Below are 16,084 nucleotides of genomic sequence, written 5' to 3'. Positions count from 1 at the left end.
ACTCGTATAAATATTAGTGGAGACTGACCTTCTCCACCACTCTCGTCTCTTCTCACCCACTTCCCACCACCTGATATAATTGATAACTCTCCACCTTCGATTCACTTTCCTCCTCCTATTATTTTCTATCCTTTTTCCCGTTTATACCTCCTCACCGTTACGGTCGATCATCCCCCCTTCTTCCTCCTCTTCTAATTAAACCGCAATCGAAATCCAATTATTCTTATCCATAAAATCCCCCAATTCCCATGTCTTGCTTTGCTATACATCTCTTATCCAACCCCATGGTGGGCTCCTTAACCCACCTCACCCCCCGGTCCTCTATACCCTGGCGCCCGACCGCCTCCTCCCCGCTCCGCCGAGGTCAACCCCGCCGCCACCACCGCCTCGCCATCTCCGCCGCCTCCGCTGAGGTTAACGCCTCGACCACCACCGCCGCGGCGGTCGACTTCGACTTCAAGTCGTACATGGTCTCCAAGACGGCGGCAATTAACGCTGCCCTCGATGCTGCCGTTCCCCTTGCCCATCCGGAGCCCATCCACGCCGCCATGCGCTACTCCCTCCTCGCCGGGGGCAAGCGTGTCCGCCCCATCCTCTGCCTCGCCGCCTGCGACCTAGTCGTCGGAGCTGGTGGCGACCTCGTCGCCCTTGCCCCTGCCGCCGCCGTCGAGATGATCCACACCATGTCGCTGATCCATGACGACCTCCCATGCATGGATAACGACGACCTCCGCCGCGGCCAGCCCACCTGCCACCGCGCCTTCGGCGAGCCAATCGCTGTCCTCGCCGGCGACGCCCTCCTCGCGCTGGCCTTCCAACACCTCTCCGATCCCACATCCTATCCTGCCCCAGTCCCCGCCGCCCGCATTGTCCGAGCTGTCGCCGAGCTGGCGAAGGCGATCGGTGCTGAGGGGCTCGTGGCGGGCCAGGTGGTCGACATCGAGTCTACTGGCCTCGACGTTCCAGTTGGCCTTGATCGTCTGGAATACATCCATGTCCACAAGACCGCCGCCCTCCTCGAGGCTTCGGTAGTCATGGGGGCTATCATAGGCGGCGGTACAGATGAACAAATTGAGCGGTTGCGGCGGTATGCAAGGTGCATTGGGTTGCTCTTCCAGGTGGTTGACGATATACTTGATGTGACCAAGTCGTCGCAGGAGTTGGGGAAGACGGCTGGGAAGGATTTGGCCAGTGATAAGACGACGTATCCAAAACTAATTGGATTGGAGAAGTCGAGGGAGTTTGCGGAGGAGCTGCTGCGGGATGCTAAGAGTCAGATTGCAGCGTTTGATCCAGTAAAGGTGGCGCCTTTGGTTCACTTGGCTAATTATATTGCATACAGGCAGAAATAAAGATATTATAGCTGATGGGTAGAGTTAGATGGAATTCGGAAGCTGCTCCGGTTTAAGCATCATCTTATCAATGGGTAGGCCGCCGATGCTCAATGCATTGTTTCTTGCTGCTCTACTTGTTAATGATGTTGTTCTTCTATTTATATTTCTTCCTCAATTAGATGTATTGCAACATGGCTTAGTGTTATGATATTATGTAGCCCATTAGTTTTATCAATTATGGAAGAGACCCACCATTGACTTTCTGCATTACCATTAGCCTTCTACTTACAGGACTCTATGCAATGACTGCTGAGTTTTATAGTCAATGTTCCTTTAAATGTTACCGCTCCGTATTTCAAGCCTGCTCCATATGTTGTTTCCTGTTAGAATCTCAATGACAGGAGCTTTACAAAACCTTAATATTTCTGTTGGCATGTCATATATTTAATACTATAACTCATGAATTTCCGACTCGGCTTAGAATTTTCTGTTTGCGTAATCTTGAAGACATGGGATGGACATTTCTCTTAATTTATGGCTGCAGATGGGCGTGCTATTTTGTTTAGAAAATATGTTTGATAATCAAACTGGGCTTGGAACTCAAAGTTTATGTTTGAGCTTGGTTTGTTACCAGTTAAAAAGAGTTTGAACAAGCTTTTATGAATCAAAGCAGAGCATTATGTTGATTTTACAGTATGAAATTCTTCAAGCTTGGTCTTCTTTATGTACCTAGTCTTACAAAAGCCTTAACTTGGGTCGTTCAATACAGACAAACAAAACTAGCTATTCTTGTGCCAAACTTGAGCTGTTCATGAGTACATCTCTATATTTGAAGCGTTCCTTGGGCAGGTAATTTTTTTCCTTTTTCCTGAAGGAAACAGATAAAAACTCAATAGTTACCTAAACTGATAAAGTACAGTGAAATATCCCTCTCCTTACTTTTCTAGTGCCAAGCACCACAAGAAATAAAGCTTCTCTTCATGGCCATACATTGCTTAGCACACACTGATAACATGTGAAATACTGGAATTGGTTGACCTGGATGTGATCATTTTCTTTCTTTCTTTTTTTCTGCTTATCATTTGTTGTGTTTTTGACAAGCTGTCACATCCCTTGGAGAATGTGATGAAGGCAAGGGAATATGTCTCTAGTTGCACTTGGTTTATGGTGATCAAATTCTGGATCTTCATCTAATAATGTGGTTGGCTGGAACTAGTGGGTCAAAAGCACCAAATTCTAGATTTTAAAAGTCTGATGCTGAAAAACAAATGATTTTTATTGTATCTCCTGTTTCTAATTTTAGACATTTCAGATCTTGATTTCGCAATGCCAATAAAGCGACTTACATGAGTAGAATGAGAAAATTGTTTACAGGACTTTCTCTATCACAAACAGGACTTTTGCGAGTGGTTCCAAATACTTCCTAAGGGCTGCTGGTCTAGGTGTTAAGCAACTATATATTCATTTATATTATATCATATAAAACTTATCTGTAACTTGTTGAGTAAGCTATACCAAGCTGCACAATTATTTTTATTTCATAGGGTATCCTTGCTGTGTTTTCATTGCTGTGTTTTCATTACTGCACATGACAGCATTTCCTTAAGATTAGATCTTAGCAGAGACAGCATATTTTTTAAAAGTGCATGCTTTAATTTGCACGTTGGAATGTAGAGAACTAATCCTTTTCAAGAAAGAAAAGTCAATGACTAATAAATGCTGCTACTTACTGGTCTATGTTGAATATTAGAGAATTTTATTTGGTTCTTCATTTGGTGTTGTTATCACCCATTCATATCTAATACAATGAATAATATTTCTCTCACAAATATTTTTGATGTAACATCATCTTATTTATTGATAATGATAGTTATAAAATAGAAAGAGTAATTATCAATGGACACAATGATACTACATTATCTTGTTTGTAGAACGTTTGTAAAATATTTGTAGGTATAGCATTACTCCTAAAACCTAGAGACTACCGAAGAGAAGATGCAGAAAGAGGAGTCCAAGTAGAAAAATATGACTAGCTAGCTAACCTTTTTTGCACAGTTCTGATAAGATTGAGTTCAGCAATGCATAGGCTTTACACTGGGCAATTCCTCTGCTTTTGTAGTCCATCGTTTAATATTTGGAATCAACCTGATAAGATGACTGCTCTTTGTTGATGATCACTATCTTGTAGAGGCTGGCTTTAATAATCTGAAGCAGTAATGCTGTTAACCTTTTCACAGATTTAATCTGCTTTATTATCGAATAGAAACAGTTGTGGTCAATCTGATAAAACGACTGTCCTTCGTTGATGATCATTATCTTGTCGAGGCTGGCTTTGACAATCTGAGGCAACAATTGTGCTAACCTTTCCTTAGATTTAATCTGCTTTGTTATTGAATAGAAACAATTGTGCTCAAGCTTTGGTTATGTTCATCATCTCAGTACCAGCTCTGTGAAAATCCAAATATGTGCTCCACTGAAATGCACTCTCTACTTCTCAGGTATGGATACAAATGGTTAAAGGCTATTTAAGAGAAAAGTTCCAGCATTTGCATTGATGCAGCTCCTGAATGGAACATGTTATTTTCTTCATTGATGGTCAGAAATACTCATCAATAAGAGCTTATCCTTCTGTATGGTTTTTATTCCCAACGATAAGGAAATTCTTTCTATGTAGAAAAGTTGTACTTATTTCCAGCATTTCGGTAAAATGAACTCAAATTTAAACTCAATCTGATCTTTGGAGTAAAGTTGGTTGCTTTAAAGTCTCACTGGAAATACATCTCTTGCTTGTTATGTCTCAAACATTGCTGTTCTTATGAAACCTTCAAAAGAACTGAAAAGAAACCAATTATAAAGCCAAAGGCCAAAGATACAGTTCACATATTTCTCGTGTCAATAAGGTTAATCTTGATGTTCATTCTGAAAAAGATGAATTATCTCAAGTAGTTATTATACCAGCTTATCTTTAAAAAGATAGATATATAATACCTTCTCAAGCTTTTCGCATCCTAGTTTTCATTTCCATTAGGACTAAACCTCACATTGCCTCGAAGTTAATGTTAGATTAATGGCTTAATATGATAAATCGATTCCAAAGCTAAGTGTAATACTCAATTGCAAGGATAAAGGAGGACAAGCACACCTGTGATGGAATACTTATATATAAAGAATTGGTTGGTAGTAGTTAATTAGATTTTATACATAAAGAATGGCTCAAATCAGACTGGATTTTGTTAATTTCCTCCTGGATTTAAAGCAGAGTCAGTCAACATCCATAAAAGAAGCCCAAGGCCCAAGTTTAGATCTCAAGACAAATAATTAAACCTCGACATCACTTAGCAATTTGCATGCCTCTTTGTATTAGTTGCTAATTAATTTAAGCTCGAGGAAACCTCCTCTCCACGCACTACACGCGCGGCTCCACGTGGGTCCCCTCCATATTAATTACCCGAGACGCGGACGATTGGGTCCCACGTGCCCACGTGCAAAAACGTTCGAACTTCCCCAACTCCAACTTTTCTTCATGGCGTCACTAATAATTTAATACACGCCAAGATGGTAGACGTTAATTAAACTACTATATATATATATATATATATATATATATATATATATATATATATATTATATTGGGGGGAAATATCTCTTACTTTTTTCTTTATCTATTTATTATGTCACTAAATAAATTTTACATGTCAGTAATAGTATTTAACACAGTCTGGGGGAACTTCTCAGCTGGCCTAGCAAATCAACTTTGCTAGGTATTCAATTAAATTAATTAAATAAATAACTATCCTCTTCATTTGACGTCTTCTCCTTCTCCTCTTTTGTAGAGATGAGAGGTTTTTCTCCCTCACCATTGGTGGGGGTTTCTTTTCCTCTTCCCCTCCATTATGAGCTACTACTACCTCTATGCTATCGTGTCATTTTCTATACTTTTCGTCCCTGTTCTCTCGCCTTCCAAATGGAAGAACGAGGTGTCCTTTTGGACCCTCCTTGCTGCTCGCTACCATGACCTCGCCTACTACCCTCTCACTTACCTCCTTTAATTCAACTGCTTCATTTGGCATGGTTATGCGTGTTAGGCCTTCACTCGATAGAACTTCAACAGTTTCAATGGAGTTAGGTTTCCATGGGGTCCTGATAATATAAACATATATTCAATATAAATAAAATAAATTTTTTTATATATTATAGATGGATTATTTGAGCTAATATATTATAAAATAAATTGATATGTCAAATCATGAGTAGATTAAATAACTTGAGGTGATAAAATAATTAGGTTAGATTAATTTGTATGTTTACTATCTGAATTCGATATTAGACTAAACTCAAATTATTGTTCTTCTATCAAGGACAACTCTAAAGATATTTGGGCCTCTCAAACCTCGTGTTCTAAGGTTCATCGGCTCATCGCAATATCCATTCCTGACTGTGAATGAGTGATTTTATTATTGTTGTTATATGCTTGATTTAATGTTAGTCCGATTTATATGTTACCTAGATTCATAATTTGGGTGAGTCTTAGCTCTCTCTCTCTATATATATCTTTTATTTTCTCTCTCTCTCTATTTATGTATCAACTTACAAACAATTAATGAATTTGAATGCAATGACATGCGTGTACGAGTCTTCCCCTTTACTACAACACGTGTAAGTTAACTGTAGCACCACTTTTAACGAAAACTCTTAGCAGGCCCCTCTGCACGTGCGCTTGCCCGCCCTGTCCTTCTCTAGTGAGTTGGCCGTCAGATCGTGATCTAACGGTTTCCGTTTCGGTTTTCGATTTCGTTACGTAAATGGTGGAGCTTAAGATTAACTAAAGTAGGGCTGATAGGTAACTATTTCATAACTAGGAGATCAGGAGTTTAATTTTAACCCTAAATAATATCGTGAAGAAATTATTTAATGGTTTGATGATTTGGTGGTTCAACAGTGCAATTAGTTTGAAGGAACAGTTTAACAATGTGACGACTTGGAGTAGAACGTTTAATTCGAAGCAATTGTTTGACGACGTATATAGTTTGAAGTCTAAACTGAATAACTAAAAACTTAGTAAAACCTAAATACCTTTATATATATATCTAAAAAAAGTTGGCTCTTTGTCCAGTCTATATCTAGTCTTTCGACTCATGAATAATTTTAAAGAAAAAAAAATATTTTTAATTTAGTTGTTTAAAATCTAAATTCTTAATCCCTCAATTGTTAACAGTCTTATCCCAATTTCTAGTAGCAAATTGCCCAATATACAAACGTCTCGAGGAGTCCAATTTAAACCATTCTAATCCAGGTTGACTGCACGAATAAGTTGGCATCCAGCATTTGATTAGAAGAAATTAGTCACTGTTCCAATTGAAGTTACACTTGGACCAAGTTGAGCTTCTGTTGACTGGGGGATTGGAAAATAAATTATTCTTCTTTATATATATAGTTTGATGATCTCTTGCAACGACTTAACTTAGCCCAATGGGACTGAAAAGTAAAAACACACATATTTCAGGTACAGGGGTTAAATATAAATTAATTCTTGATATTGAGCAGTGCTGCTGCCTTCTGCGTCTAAACGCAGAGTGGGTACAGGCTTTATCAGGGGCATAATGGTCATTTTCTAAGGCGGAGGAAAGGATTATACTATCTATCACTCCGCTATTTTTACTTTTCCACACACACACATGGACCCAAGAAAAGGTGCCGGCCGGCCGGAGAGGGGGGGGTGGGTAGTGGCGTTCCCCTCGGCACGTGCGAGCGGGTGCCGTGGTCCCCGCCGAAGTCGGGCCGACGCGTGTCCGTGGCAGGTGCCGCCTCGCACGTGCGAAGCCGTCACCGCCGCTGTAGCAAATCTTTACCAGAGGGGTGGGGGCCCATTAAATGCACTGCGAGTCCTCGAGTGTAATTACTGGCGAGTTGCCAGTTCCTTTTTGACAATTTCAACGTAGGAATCTTTACACCCCATCGATCCTGGCCGTCCGACGGCTCTTCTTTTTTTTTAAATTATTTATACTGATTGGCTAATTCTTCTTAAATACAAATGTAGTTATATCATATATCAAGCTTTAGTAAATATAATAAATTGCATCGTTGAATAATTATTTCGAACTAAATATTATCGATATTTATTTTAAGTATTTAGCTGTTTTTATAAACTAACTACATCATTGAAGTATCGACGAAATCAAACTATTAAATTAAACCATTAAATAGTTTTTTATATAATATTTATTTAAAATTAATAATAATTATTTAAAGTTAGAAGTCTATATTATGATCTCATAAGATAAGAAAGTTATTAAGGGACTCTGCCATAGTTAGATTAGTGCCAATGACTTTATTTTTTTTTTTAATCATTTAAGATTTTAAAGACTAATAATATGGGGCTCGATAAAGAGCAACTGTGTATGAATATAAGTACACTAAGATCTCGTGATCTTCTTTCATGAGGAAGGCACCCATTCTATTAGAGTAGGTTGGTGTTGACGGGTCGATTAGATTACGGTCAAACTAGCAGTCCGGGGGAGGGAGCAGATCGTCTGCTGACTAGGATGTAGGAAATTTTGCTGCAATATGAGCCGTCTGTTGTAAATCCAAGTTGCACAAAGCTAGACCCTATCCATAACCTGATCCAGCTCATGCTTCACTTCATCCCCAACCAATTAATATGCATCACAAACGACCATTTAAGGATATCGATCACAAGTAAAGCAACCCAAAATAGACAAAATGTAATCCACCGTCACACCTTCTTGTGTTTGTTTTCTTCTCTCCTCTTCCGCAACTTAGTCTTCTGATCTCAGTCAAAGCAAGGACTGCAGACACCCCCCCTGCTGCTGTCTGCCTGCCTGCTTACAATTAAAATAAACTGAAGAATAGGATTGGAGACACTCCAAAACCCGTGCTTGTGACCGACTAATCCTAGGAATTAAGGCACTAATAGGAGAGGGTGGAACGGAGGGCATTTCGGTCAATATAGTTGCCTCCTCAAAAGAAGTGAAGAGAGAGAAAGGGGAGAGGGGGCCTCCCCCACTCTCCTGTCATCGAAAGAATCTATCCAATCTACTTGCAATAAAGAAACGTACTCTCCTCGTGATCAATCTCAGACTCCTCTGTCCAAAAGCAACAGAAGAGAAGAGAGAGAAAACAAAGACAAAAGAGAGGAGAGAGAGGAGACGAGACGAGAGGAGAGGAGAAAGAAACGTTTACCCATCTCTCCGCCCTCCTTCGTCTGCAAGACCCAACTCCCCATTTCGACGCCATTACCTGAAACTCTTGAGTAAAAAAAAATTCGAGTTTCTATAGAGAGAGAGAGAGAGAGAGAGAGAGAGGGAGAGGGAGAGAGAAGAGGAGGTGGGCGGGTGGAGAGATGACATCGGGAGCAGGGAGGCTACCGACGTGGAAGGAGAGAGAGAACAACAAGAGGAGGGAGAGGAGGAGGAGGGCGATCGCGGCAAAGATCTTTACTGGGTTGAGGAGTTTGGGTAACTACAAGCTTCCCAAGCACTGCGATAACAACGAAGTCCTCAAAGCTCTCTGTGCCGAGGCTGGTTGGATCGTTGAGGAGGATGGTACCACTTACCGAAAGGTCTCTCTTTTCTCTCTCTTTGGCTCTTTTTGTGTGTGTCTATTTTAATTTAATTTTTGGCTTCTGTTTTGTTGATTTGGTTAGATCTGGGTTGGTTTTCAGACTTGGGGGATCAAGTGATCTGTCCCAAGTTGGGATTTTGATGATGGTTTTGGGGGCTTTTCTTAAAATAAAGGCATAAGGATCATGATGCTTCATATTTTTTGGTTTTCCCCTTTTGGGAGAACTAAATCTAGACTCAAAATAGTTGGGGTAAAGGGTTTTTTCTTCGGTTACTTATCCACAAATCTTATTGTCTTGCAACTACGCACCACTTCTTTGTCTGTTTGTTATAGATCTCTTAGCAGTATGAATGGTCATTTGTTCTAGTTGAGTAGATAGATCTTTGATATCTGATCCATGTTACCCTTTCTTGCCTCTAATTCCTCCTATCTTTGGATATTTCATCTGTTCTTTTTTCTTTTATTTACTTGTCAGCGTATCCTTAATGTTTGCCTTTTGGGCTTGAGCTGCTTCTGCATCTCCAAATTCTGATCTGTGTTTTGCTGAGACTAATTTGACCCTCTTTGTTATGGTGCTGCACATCCATATCCCTTTTAGCCTATTGCTTTTGTTTCCCCTGTGGAAGTTCTGATCTTAATTAGACAAAACTAAAACTTTAGACACAAAATAATTGCATCTATGTTTCTTTTGACTCTACTCTTTGGAGGCAGTCCTCTCTGTGTTCTGACTGTGAGTCTAACATGATGATGTTTATAATTGATTGGGTTGTGGAAAATTGCGTCTTTACTATCAAACTTTCTTCCCTTTTTGCCTTTTCCTTTGTTTCCTGTCATGCATAGCACTTGATTTGAAGAGGGTTTCTCTTCTAATCCATACTGCTTTTCAAGTAAAAAAAAAAAGCAAGCAGGGAAGAGAAAAGCACCACCATTTAAAGTGAAGAACATCAACAAGACACAGATCATCACTCAAAACAGAAAAAAAATATATGTTAGCTTATGAAAAGGATTTTAATTTCTTAACGTAATTCACAGCAAAGTCACTACAAGAATAAGAAATACTTCTGTCCTAGATACCTTATACCTTTATTTGTAGACATATCCTGTTGACTGTATGTAGTTGTGAATCTCCTACCTGTGTATGCAATGCATCTACTGAGTTCTTCAATTTACTCTTGACAGGGTTGCAAGCCACCTACACCGCCTCTGGAAGCTGTCGTGGGAGCTCCATCAACAAACTTAAGCCCTTGCTCCTCTTCTCACCAGCTGAGTCCACCCTCCTCTTACTTCGCCAGTCCTGTCCCTTCCTACCATGCGAGCCCTTCATCGTCTTCTTTCCCTAGCCCTACCCGCGTTGATAACAACTCCAACAACTCTAACCCAAGTGTTAACCCTTCTTTTCTTCTTCCTTTCCTCCGAAACCTTTCTTCCCTTCCTCCTCTCCGTATCTCCAACAGTGCTCCTGTGACCCCACCCCTCTCCTCTCCAACCTCTTCTCGCCCACCTAAGCTTAGAAAACCAGATTGGGAGTACGCGGCATTCCGTCACCCACTCTTTGCTGCCTCTGCACCTGCAAGCCCTACCCGTGGCCGTCATCCTGGGCATCCTGCCACAATACCCGAATGCGATGAGTCTGATGCCTCTACTGTTGATTCTGGTCGATGGGTTAGCTTCCAGATGACTGCTCCTGCATCCCCTACCTTCAACCTTGTCAATCCAGTTGCCCCTCCCGCAGAGAATGTGGTGAGTCCTGCAGGAGGAATGCAGGACAGGGGACGAGGCGCTGCGGAGTTTGAATTTGAGTGTGGGAGAGTGATGGCTTGGGAAGGGGAGAGGATTCATGAGGTTGGGGTGGATGATCTTGAGCTCACATTAGGGGTTGGCACTGCCGCCGCCAAGTGAGGGGTCACCTCTCGTACTCCGCAGCTTCTACATCATCTGATGATCTGAAGGTTTAGCTCAGTTCCTGGTGTTCAGTTCTCTTTGAGGTTTTGTGGCTTTTTGCTTACCATTTTATGGTTTGCAGTAACATGACGACGGTGCATGCACACAGATTCTTTTTTTCATTGATTTGAGTTCCTGGGCTGTGTTCTGAGCTATTTGCTTTTGTGGCATTTGCTGCTGGAGTCAATTTCTGGATCTGTAATTAGGGTTTACTACTTGATTGTAAGTGGTGAGAAAGAATGTGGGAATAGTTTATCTTTCTTCCTCAACAGGCTAAATCTTGCTCTGAGACTGCTGCTATAGGTTTTGTTTCATCCTGAGATAAGATTTGCTTGTGGGTTACTCCCGAGTCAGGGATGTAGTCATTTATTGCATGTCACTGGGGCAGACGAAATTGGCATTAATGGCATTAATTTCTTTCATGATACTGATGAACCATTTAGATGGATAGAAATTGCAACTGACATTCGTGTATTGCAAACAGCACATTTACGCATGTTCACTGGAACAATTCATGCATGCTATATCAATAGCTGCTGCACCCAATTAGAAGGTGCTTGACATTGCTCACCTAGCACTCAAGATGCGGCAACTCAAGAATACCAGTGTTTATTTTGTTGGAAACTTTATAATATGAATCTTCAAGAATATGCAGAAATTGCTACATTAGCTTAATTGGACCCTATTCTTACAAAGAAGTGCATACAAGGGTTCTAATCACTGGATATCGCATCAAGCTCTCATCGATTCTGGGTTTGGAAGGACGATCAAAGAATTGGGCAGGGTATAGATGGCATGCTGACTAAAGTTGTAATATTAAAGTTACAATATACACCATATTAAAGTTGTATTATTGTTGGTTGTTTTAAAAAAATAAATAAACTAAGGGCATCGCAAAACTCTGGAGTTTATGCAGGGATCCGAGTTCTCCACAAAGATGCGTTGCTGGGTCAAGCGGCAGCAGGTAGCTTCTGGGGGACCATTCCATGTGATGGGTGTTCGTAAATATTGTAGATGGTTAGATATATAATGAGCTCATCCACAAAGCACAGCAGAAATTCATTTGCTAGCAAATTATAGATGGGCCACCTGAAAGCACTACATCAACTAAGAACCTTAGTAAGATATCATCTTTGACATAACAAGTGAAGTAAATATGCCAGTGGAATAATATTCATAGGGTTACAACTTATCTCTATCAGAAGAAAAAGAAAAAAAAAAAAAAAAGGGTGAAGTAAATCTGTCAAAATCTGCTTCAATATGTACAGGGATCGTAAAGCATGACAGGGAGAGCTTATCTGTTTGATTATGCTGGGATGTTTATAGATCAATTAGCAATCATATTTAGGAGCGCAAAGTTTGATACCAAGAAGAAAATGTCAACATGGGCAAAAAAGTGGATTCGAGAACTAAAACAGATAAAATTATACAATCAGAATGATACATTTCTGGTGTCTGATATCATACACACCGTGCAACTGTATTAGAAACTAAATGATACAACTACAAGTGGGGAACTACAAGCATCAAATCACTAACACAAGAGTAGACATTACATGGTCGAACTCCTTCCATACAATGTTAGCTTACTGGTGGCCTCTACTGATGGTCATTTTTACACACGTCCACCATGCTGGGAGCTTAATCCTGCAAGGAACATGTTTGAATTATCCTTTTTGTCAATGATAAGGACTCAATATCTTTTCTTGACTCATCAGTCTGTTTTCTGTTGCAATCGTCAAATCTAAAGCAGCTCAAAAGATGGTCATTGATAATCCCTGCTGCTTGCATGAAAGAATAGATTATGGTTGGGCCAACACATCGGAATCCCCTTTGCATTAAGTCCTTGCTAAAGGCTTCTGCTTTTGGCGTCTTCGCTGGCACTTGACGAGCATATCGAAATCCATTTACAATTGGTTTGTGGTTAACAAAGTTCCAACAGTAATTGCTGAAGGATCCAAATTCCTCAATTACCTGTATAAATTGCAAACTTTCCAATTTACTTCAGCTTGACAACATGTATAATTTGTATATCTATCATATAGTCAACTTAATTTGCCTCTATAAAAAATGTATCTGCTTGTATTACTCATCCATGACCAAGATGTAGGAAAATCTAGCATTATTTGTGAACATGGAATTTCAAGTGGTGTCTTACCCTATTCAAGTGTTTGTATGGGTAATAAGAATAGCAGAAACTTTATTGAGGCATGATACCATGTAATGCACCAACCATATACTTATCTTAATATTGTGGACACTTTCTAGGAAAATGCATTCGTTGCCTACTTTATTTACAGTTTGAGGTAGGTAACCCAAATAAGAAGTACATAATTTTCCTGTTGTTTTCAGAAAATAAAATTAAGGTTTATGTTTCACAATAAGTTAAGTCGAATGTCAGATCAGGCTGTTGTGTATTAATCTGTATTAATATGATACGGCATATTAGTAAAGTTAGGCTACACCTCATACATAAACCTTTCAATTAGTTTCATAGACTATTAGTTGAATTTCTTTTCTTTTAAACTGACCTACCATTTAAGGCATTACACATGTATATTACAACTACTTTTATAATATCATTACGCCTATGAATACATTGCCTTCCCAAGTACCGACCAAGCTTGTCATGCACTAGGATACCTTTTCTATTACCAAGGCTATAAATTATGGCACAAGCGAGCAAATTTTGATGGTTAAGCATGTGCTTAGCTAGAACTAACTGAGTTGTTGTTCCATAGTCTTTAGTGGCAATGTGGCATAATGTATAAGGAAAAAAAACAAAGTTGTGGTCATTGGAATAAAATCTGCTTGGAGAGGCACAACAGGATAACCTAGAGGTAGCTAATACGGTTAAGACTATCTGTTTTGTTGCAAAAACCATTTTGTTAGAGAATTCCATAAGAATTTCAGGAGCTGCTCAATCAAAGTCCGGCAAGTACATGGACATTGGAGGTAAGGCTCATTAAGAAAAGATATTGTAAATGCAAGAGGTCACTCACATGAACACCCCAAGGGAACACACTAGGGATGACTCCAACATTAAATGCGGATAAATGTGGGCAAGACAAACGGAATGGTGATAAAATGGCAAACGAAAAAAGATGAATCATGAGACTGGATGGATCTGAGCACAAGATCTCAAGATCACTATACCTTTAAAACCAGGTTTCAAACTAAACTGAAACAAAAAATAGACCGTTAAGAAAAACTTGGAAATCTGGACCATGTTGTTAACATTGTGATCTAATATCACAAAATCTTTTGGGTAGTTTGCATGATATCAATAGAGACTAACATGCAGTTTACCTTATGTATTTGCTTAGCATTCTCCACAACTGCCCGTATCTTTTGTTCTGATAACAATGTCCTGCCACTTGAACTGAGCAAGAGTATCTTTTTCTCAGTAAAATTGGCCACAGAGGAATGATTGAAGTCATCAAACAACATCCTGATAGAAGTAATGTCAAGCTCAATTATTCTTTTGCCCGAAGAAGAGTAACGGTTCTGCATATAAAAGCATACCTGAACATATCTCTCTTGCTCAAAATCATTGGCCAGCTGAGTTCAGATAATGCTTGTGACAAAATCAGCAACTCGAACAGCTTTTCGTCATCATGCACCGGGATCCCCCATTCTTCATCATGGAAAGAGATATAAATTGGCTCTGAAAGGAAATGAGACAAGTGCATCAATGAGTAGTATGTGCTTAATCAGGTAAAATCTGATCGGTAAATATCTCCATAAAGCAAAACCAACTATTGTTTTGTCGTAAGTTTAAATTATTATTGGTTATTAACTCACTTATTTCTCTAAAAACATTTAAGTTTTTAGAGAATGAGGTTTCTATCTTTTACATTCTAACACTCTCCTCATTTTCAGGCTTGAGACATTTTTGAGAATCCCAAAAAGTGAACTTGCCTTAATGGTTAAAGATTTTTCTTTTTACTTAACAACATCGGATGCACCAAACACTATTAACTCACTAATTGCTTCAAAAGCTTAAGCCTATAAAGGAATGAACTTTTATCTTAGTCTAACATATGTGAAAATGATTTTGGTTCCTTTGAACTCACATATTAGGGCATGTTCTGTACAAGTCTCAGAGTGGGTTTGCAAAAGTTTCTTTTAAATTTTAAAGATCTCCACAGGATGTGCGCCTGTGCGGTATCACTATTCTTCCACAGAAAGAGACAATAGACTTAGACTCTCAAGTTTGGAACTAGCTATCATTGTTCTAACAAAGTATATCCATCCCATACAATTCTAACCATGAAGGATCAAACTTCACTAAAAATGGAGGTCGTGCCTCCACCGCATCCGAGATGTCCTAGCAATTTGGCTAAAACATTAATCACGTACTACAACCTGTAACACAAAAGAGCTAAGGATAAAGAACTCCTAGAGTAGCAAACTAGTCCAAGTTGAAATCTTTACCTACGAAACGAAATGAATCATAACAATTTACACCAGATTGCAAGAAAATCGACCAAAAGGACCAACAAGTACAACTAATTCGACCAAAATGTGCAACTCACCGGAATTTGGAGTGATCCAAGCGCACCTCTTCTTCACTAGCGCCGGGGAAGGCGACACCAAACCCAAATCTATGCCTTCAGGAGCAACCTTTACGGGTTTGGCCCTATTCGGTCTCCTCTTGCTCATAGAACGGCCACAGGAAGAGCCCGAGGAGGACAACCCGTCTCCCGAGACATTCAAGCCTGATTCTGGTGACCGTACGGTCACTTTACGGTCGTTCTTGATGGTTTCCTTCTTCTTTCTCGACACCACCGAACTCGGGACTCGAGATCTGGTGGTAACGGCCCGTAACCTAACCGGAGGAGGAGCGGATCGCGGCTTCGAGGAAGACTTCACCTCCATTACTCCCGGCATTGTAGGGAGAACAGAGAAGAGAGAGCGGCTACGGAGGCTACGGAGGATTTTAAACAGGGGAAAACGGACTTTTGCTTGATGACTGGCTATAACCGGTGGCGGCTTGCGTGCCGGTGACTCAAGTCGATTCAGTTTGAAACGGGTGGGAGACCCAAGAGTCGAATCCCAGAAATGCCACAGATTATTATGCCAAATATCACAAATGCCATTCTTCACTTAGTTAAGGATAATGCAGTGTGATACGGACGAGAAGAAATCGGGTCTTGCGACCCCTGGAGCCAAAAGAGTCATTTCACGAAGAGAAGAGGGGTTTTTAGGCAACCCGTCGCATTCCG

General features: G+C 40.2%; 3 protein-coding genes across 5 annotated transcripts; 2 read left to right on the top strand and 1 right to left on the bottom strand.

Moving 5' to 3' along the window:
* LOC140778304 (geranylgeranyl pyrophosphate synthase 7, chloroplastic-like) lies at nt 1-4,069 on the top strand. 3 transcript variants are annotated; one of them, XR_012107179.1, is made up of 2 exons: nt 1-1,426; nt 2,104-2,125. XR_012107179.1 is itself a non-coding variant. In XM_073122947.1 (1 exon), exon 1 carries the CDS (start codon nt 249-251, stop codon nt 1,350-1,352), a length of 1,104 nt encoding a protein of 367 aa, XP_072979048.1. In that variant the 5' UTR covers nt 2-248; the 3' UTR covers nt 1,353-1,604. The 3 variants fall into 3 exon arrangements, 1 of the variants encoding a protein (XP_072979048.1); XR_012107178.1 differs by lacking the exon at nt 2,104-2,125 and adding an exon at nt 3,833-4,069 and having other exon boundaries at nt 2-1,426; XM_073122947.1 differs by lacking the exon at nt 2,104-2,125 and having other exon boundaries at nt 2-1,604.
* Nucleotides 4,070-8,369: 4,300 nt separating this feature from the next.
* Nucleotides 8,370-11,281, top strand: LOC140778305 (protein BZR1 homolog 1-like). The gene is made up of 2 exons (XM_073122948.1): nt 8,370-8,913; nt 10,095-11,281. Exons 1-2 carry the CDS (start codon nt 8,695-8,697, stop codon nt 10,812-10,814), a joined length of 939 nt encoding a protein of 312 aa, XP_072979049.1. The 5' UTR covers nt 8,370-8,694; the 3' UTR covers nt 10,815-11,281.
* Nucleotides 11,282-12,191: 910 nt separating this feature from the next.
* LOC140779044 (uncharacterized) lies at nt 12,192-15,776 on the bottom strand. Its single transcript, XM_073123989.1, has 4 exons — nt 15,395-15,776; nt 14,382-14,523; nt 14,166-14,307; nt 12,192-12,830 (listed from the first exon to the last, which is right to left on the bottom strand). Exons 1-4 carry the CDS (start codon nt 15,747-15,749, stop codon nt 12,498-12,500), a joined length of 972 nt encoding a protein of 323 aa, XP_072980090.1. The 5' UTR covers nt 15,750-15,776; the 3' UTR covers nt 12,192-12,497.
* Between the last annotated feature and the right edge of the window lie 308 nt (nt 15,777-16,084).

This window comes from Typha angustifolia, chromosome 15, assembly GCF_048772165.1.
Source record: "Typha angustifolia cultivar Huaian chromosome 15, ASM4877216v1, whole genome shotgun sequence".
In the NCBI taxonomy this organism is placed as follows: domain Eukaryota; kingdom Viridiplantae; phylum Streptophyta; class Magnoliopsida; order Poales; family Typhaceae; genus Typha; species Typha angustifolia.
Note: the sequence above shows the minus strand (reverse complement) of the source record. Positions and strands in the feature narration are given on the sequence as shown.

Bases quoted from the DNA above. Each gene is read 5' to 3' on its own strand.
- LOC140778304 (XM_073122947.1), top strand. From the start codon at position 249: ATGTCTTGCTTTGCTATACATCTCTTATCCAACCCCATGGTGGGCTCC.
- LOC140778305 (XM_073122948.1), top strand. From the start codon at position 8,695: ATGACATCGGGAGCAGGGAGGCTACCGACGTGGAAGGAGAGAGAGAAC. The intron at 8,914-10,094 runs GTCTCTCTTTTC...TACTCTTGACAG, and splicing joins ATGGTACCACTTACCGAAAG to GGTTGCAAGCCACCTACACC.
- LOC140779044 (XM_073123989.1), bottom strand. From the start codon at position 15,749: ATGCCGGGAGTAATGGAGGTGAAGTCTTCCTCGAAGCCGCGATCCGCT. The intron at 14,524-15,394 runs GTGAGTTGCACA...ATTTCCTTTCAG, and splicing joins TTGGATCACTCCAAATTCCG to AGCCAATTTATATCTCTTTC. The intron at 12,831-14,165 runs GTAAACTGCATG...CAATTTATACAG, and splicing joins ATGCTAAGCAAATACATAAG to GTAATTGAGGAATTTGGATC.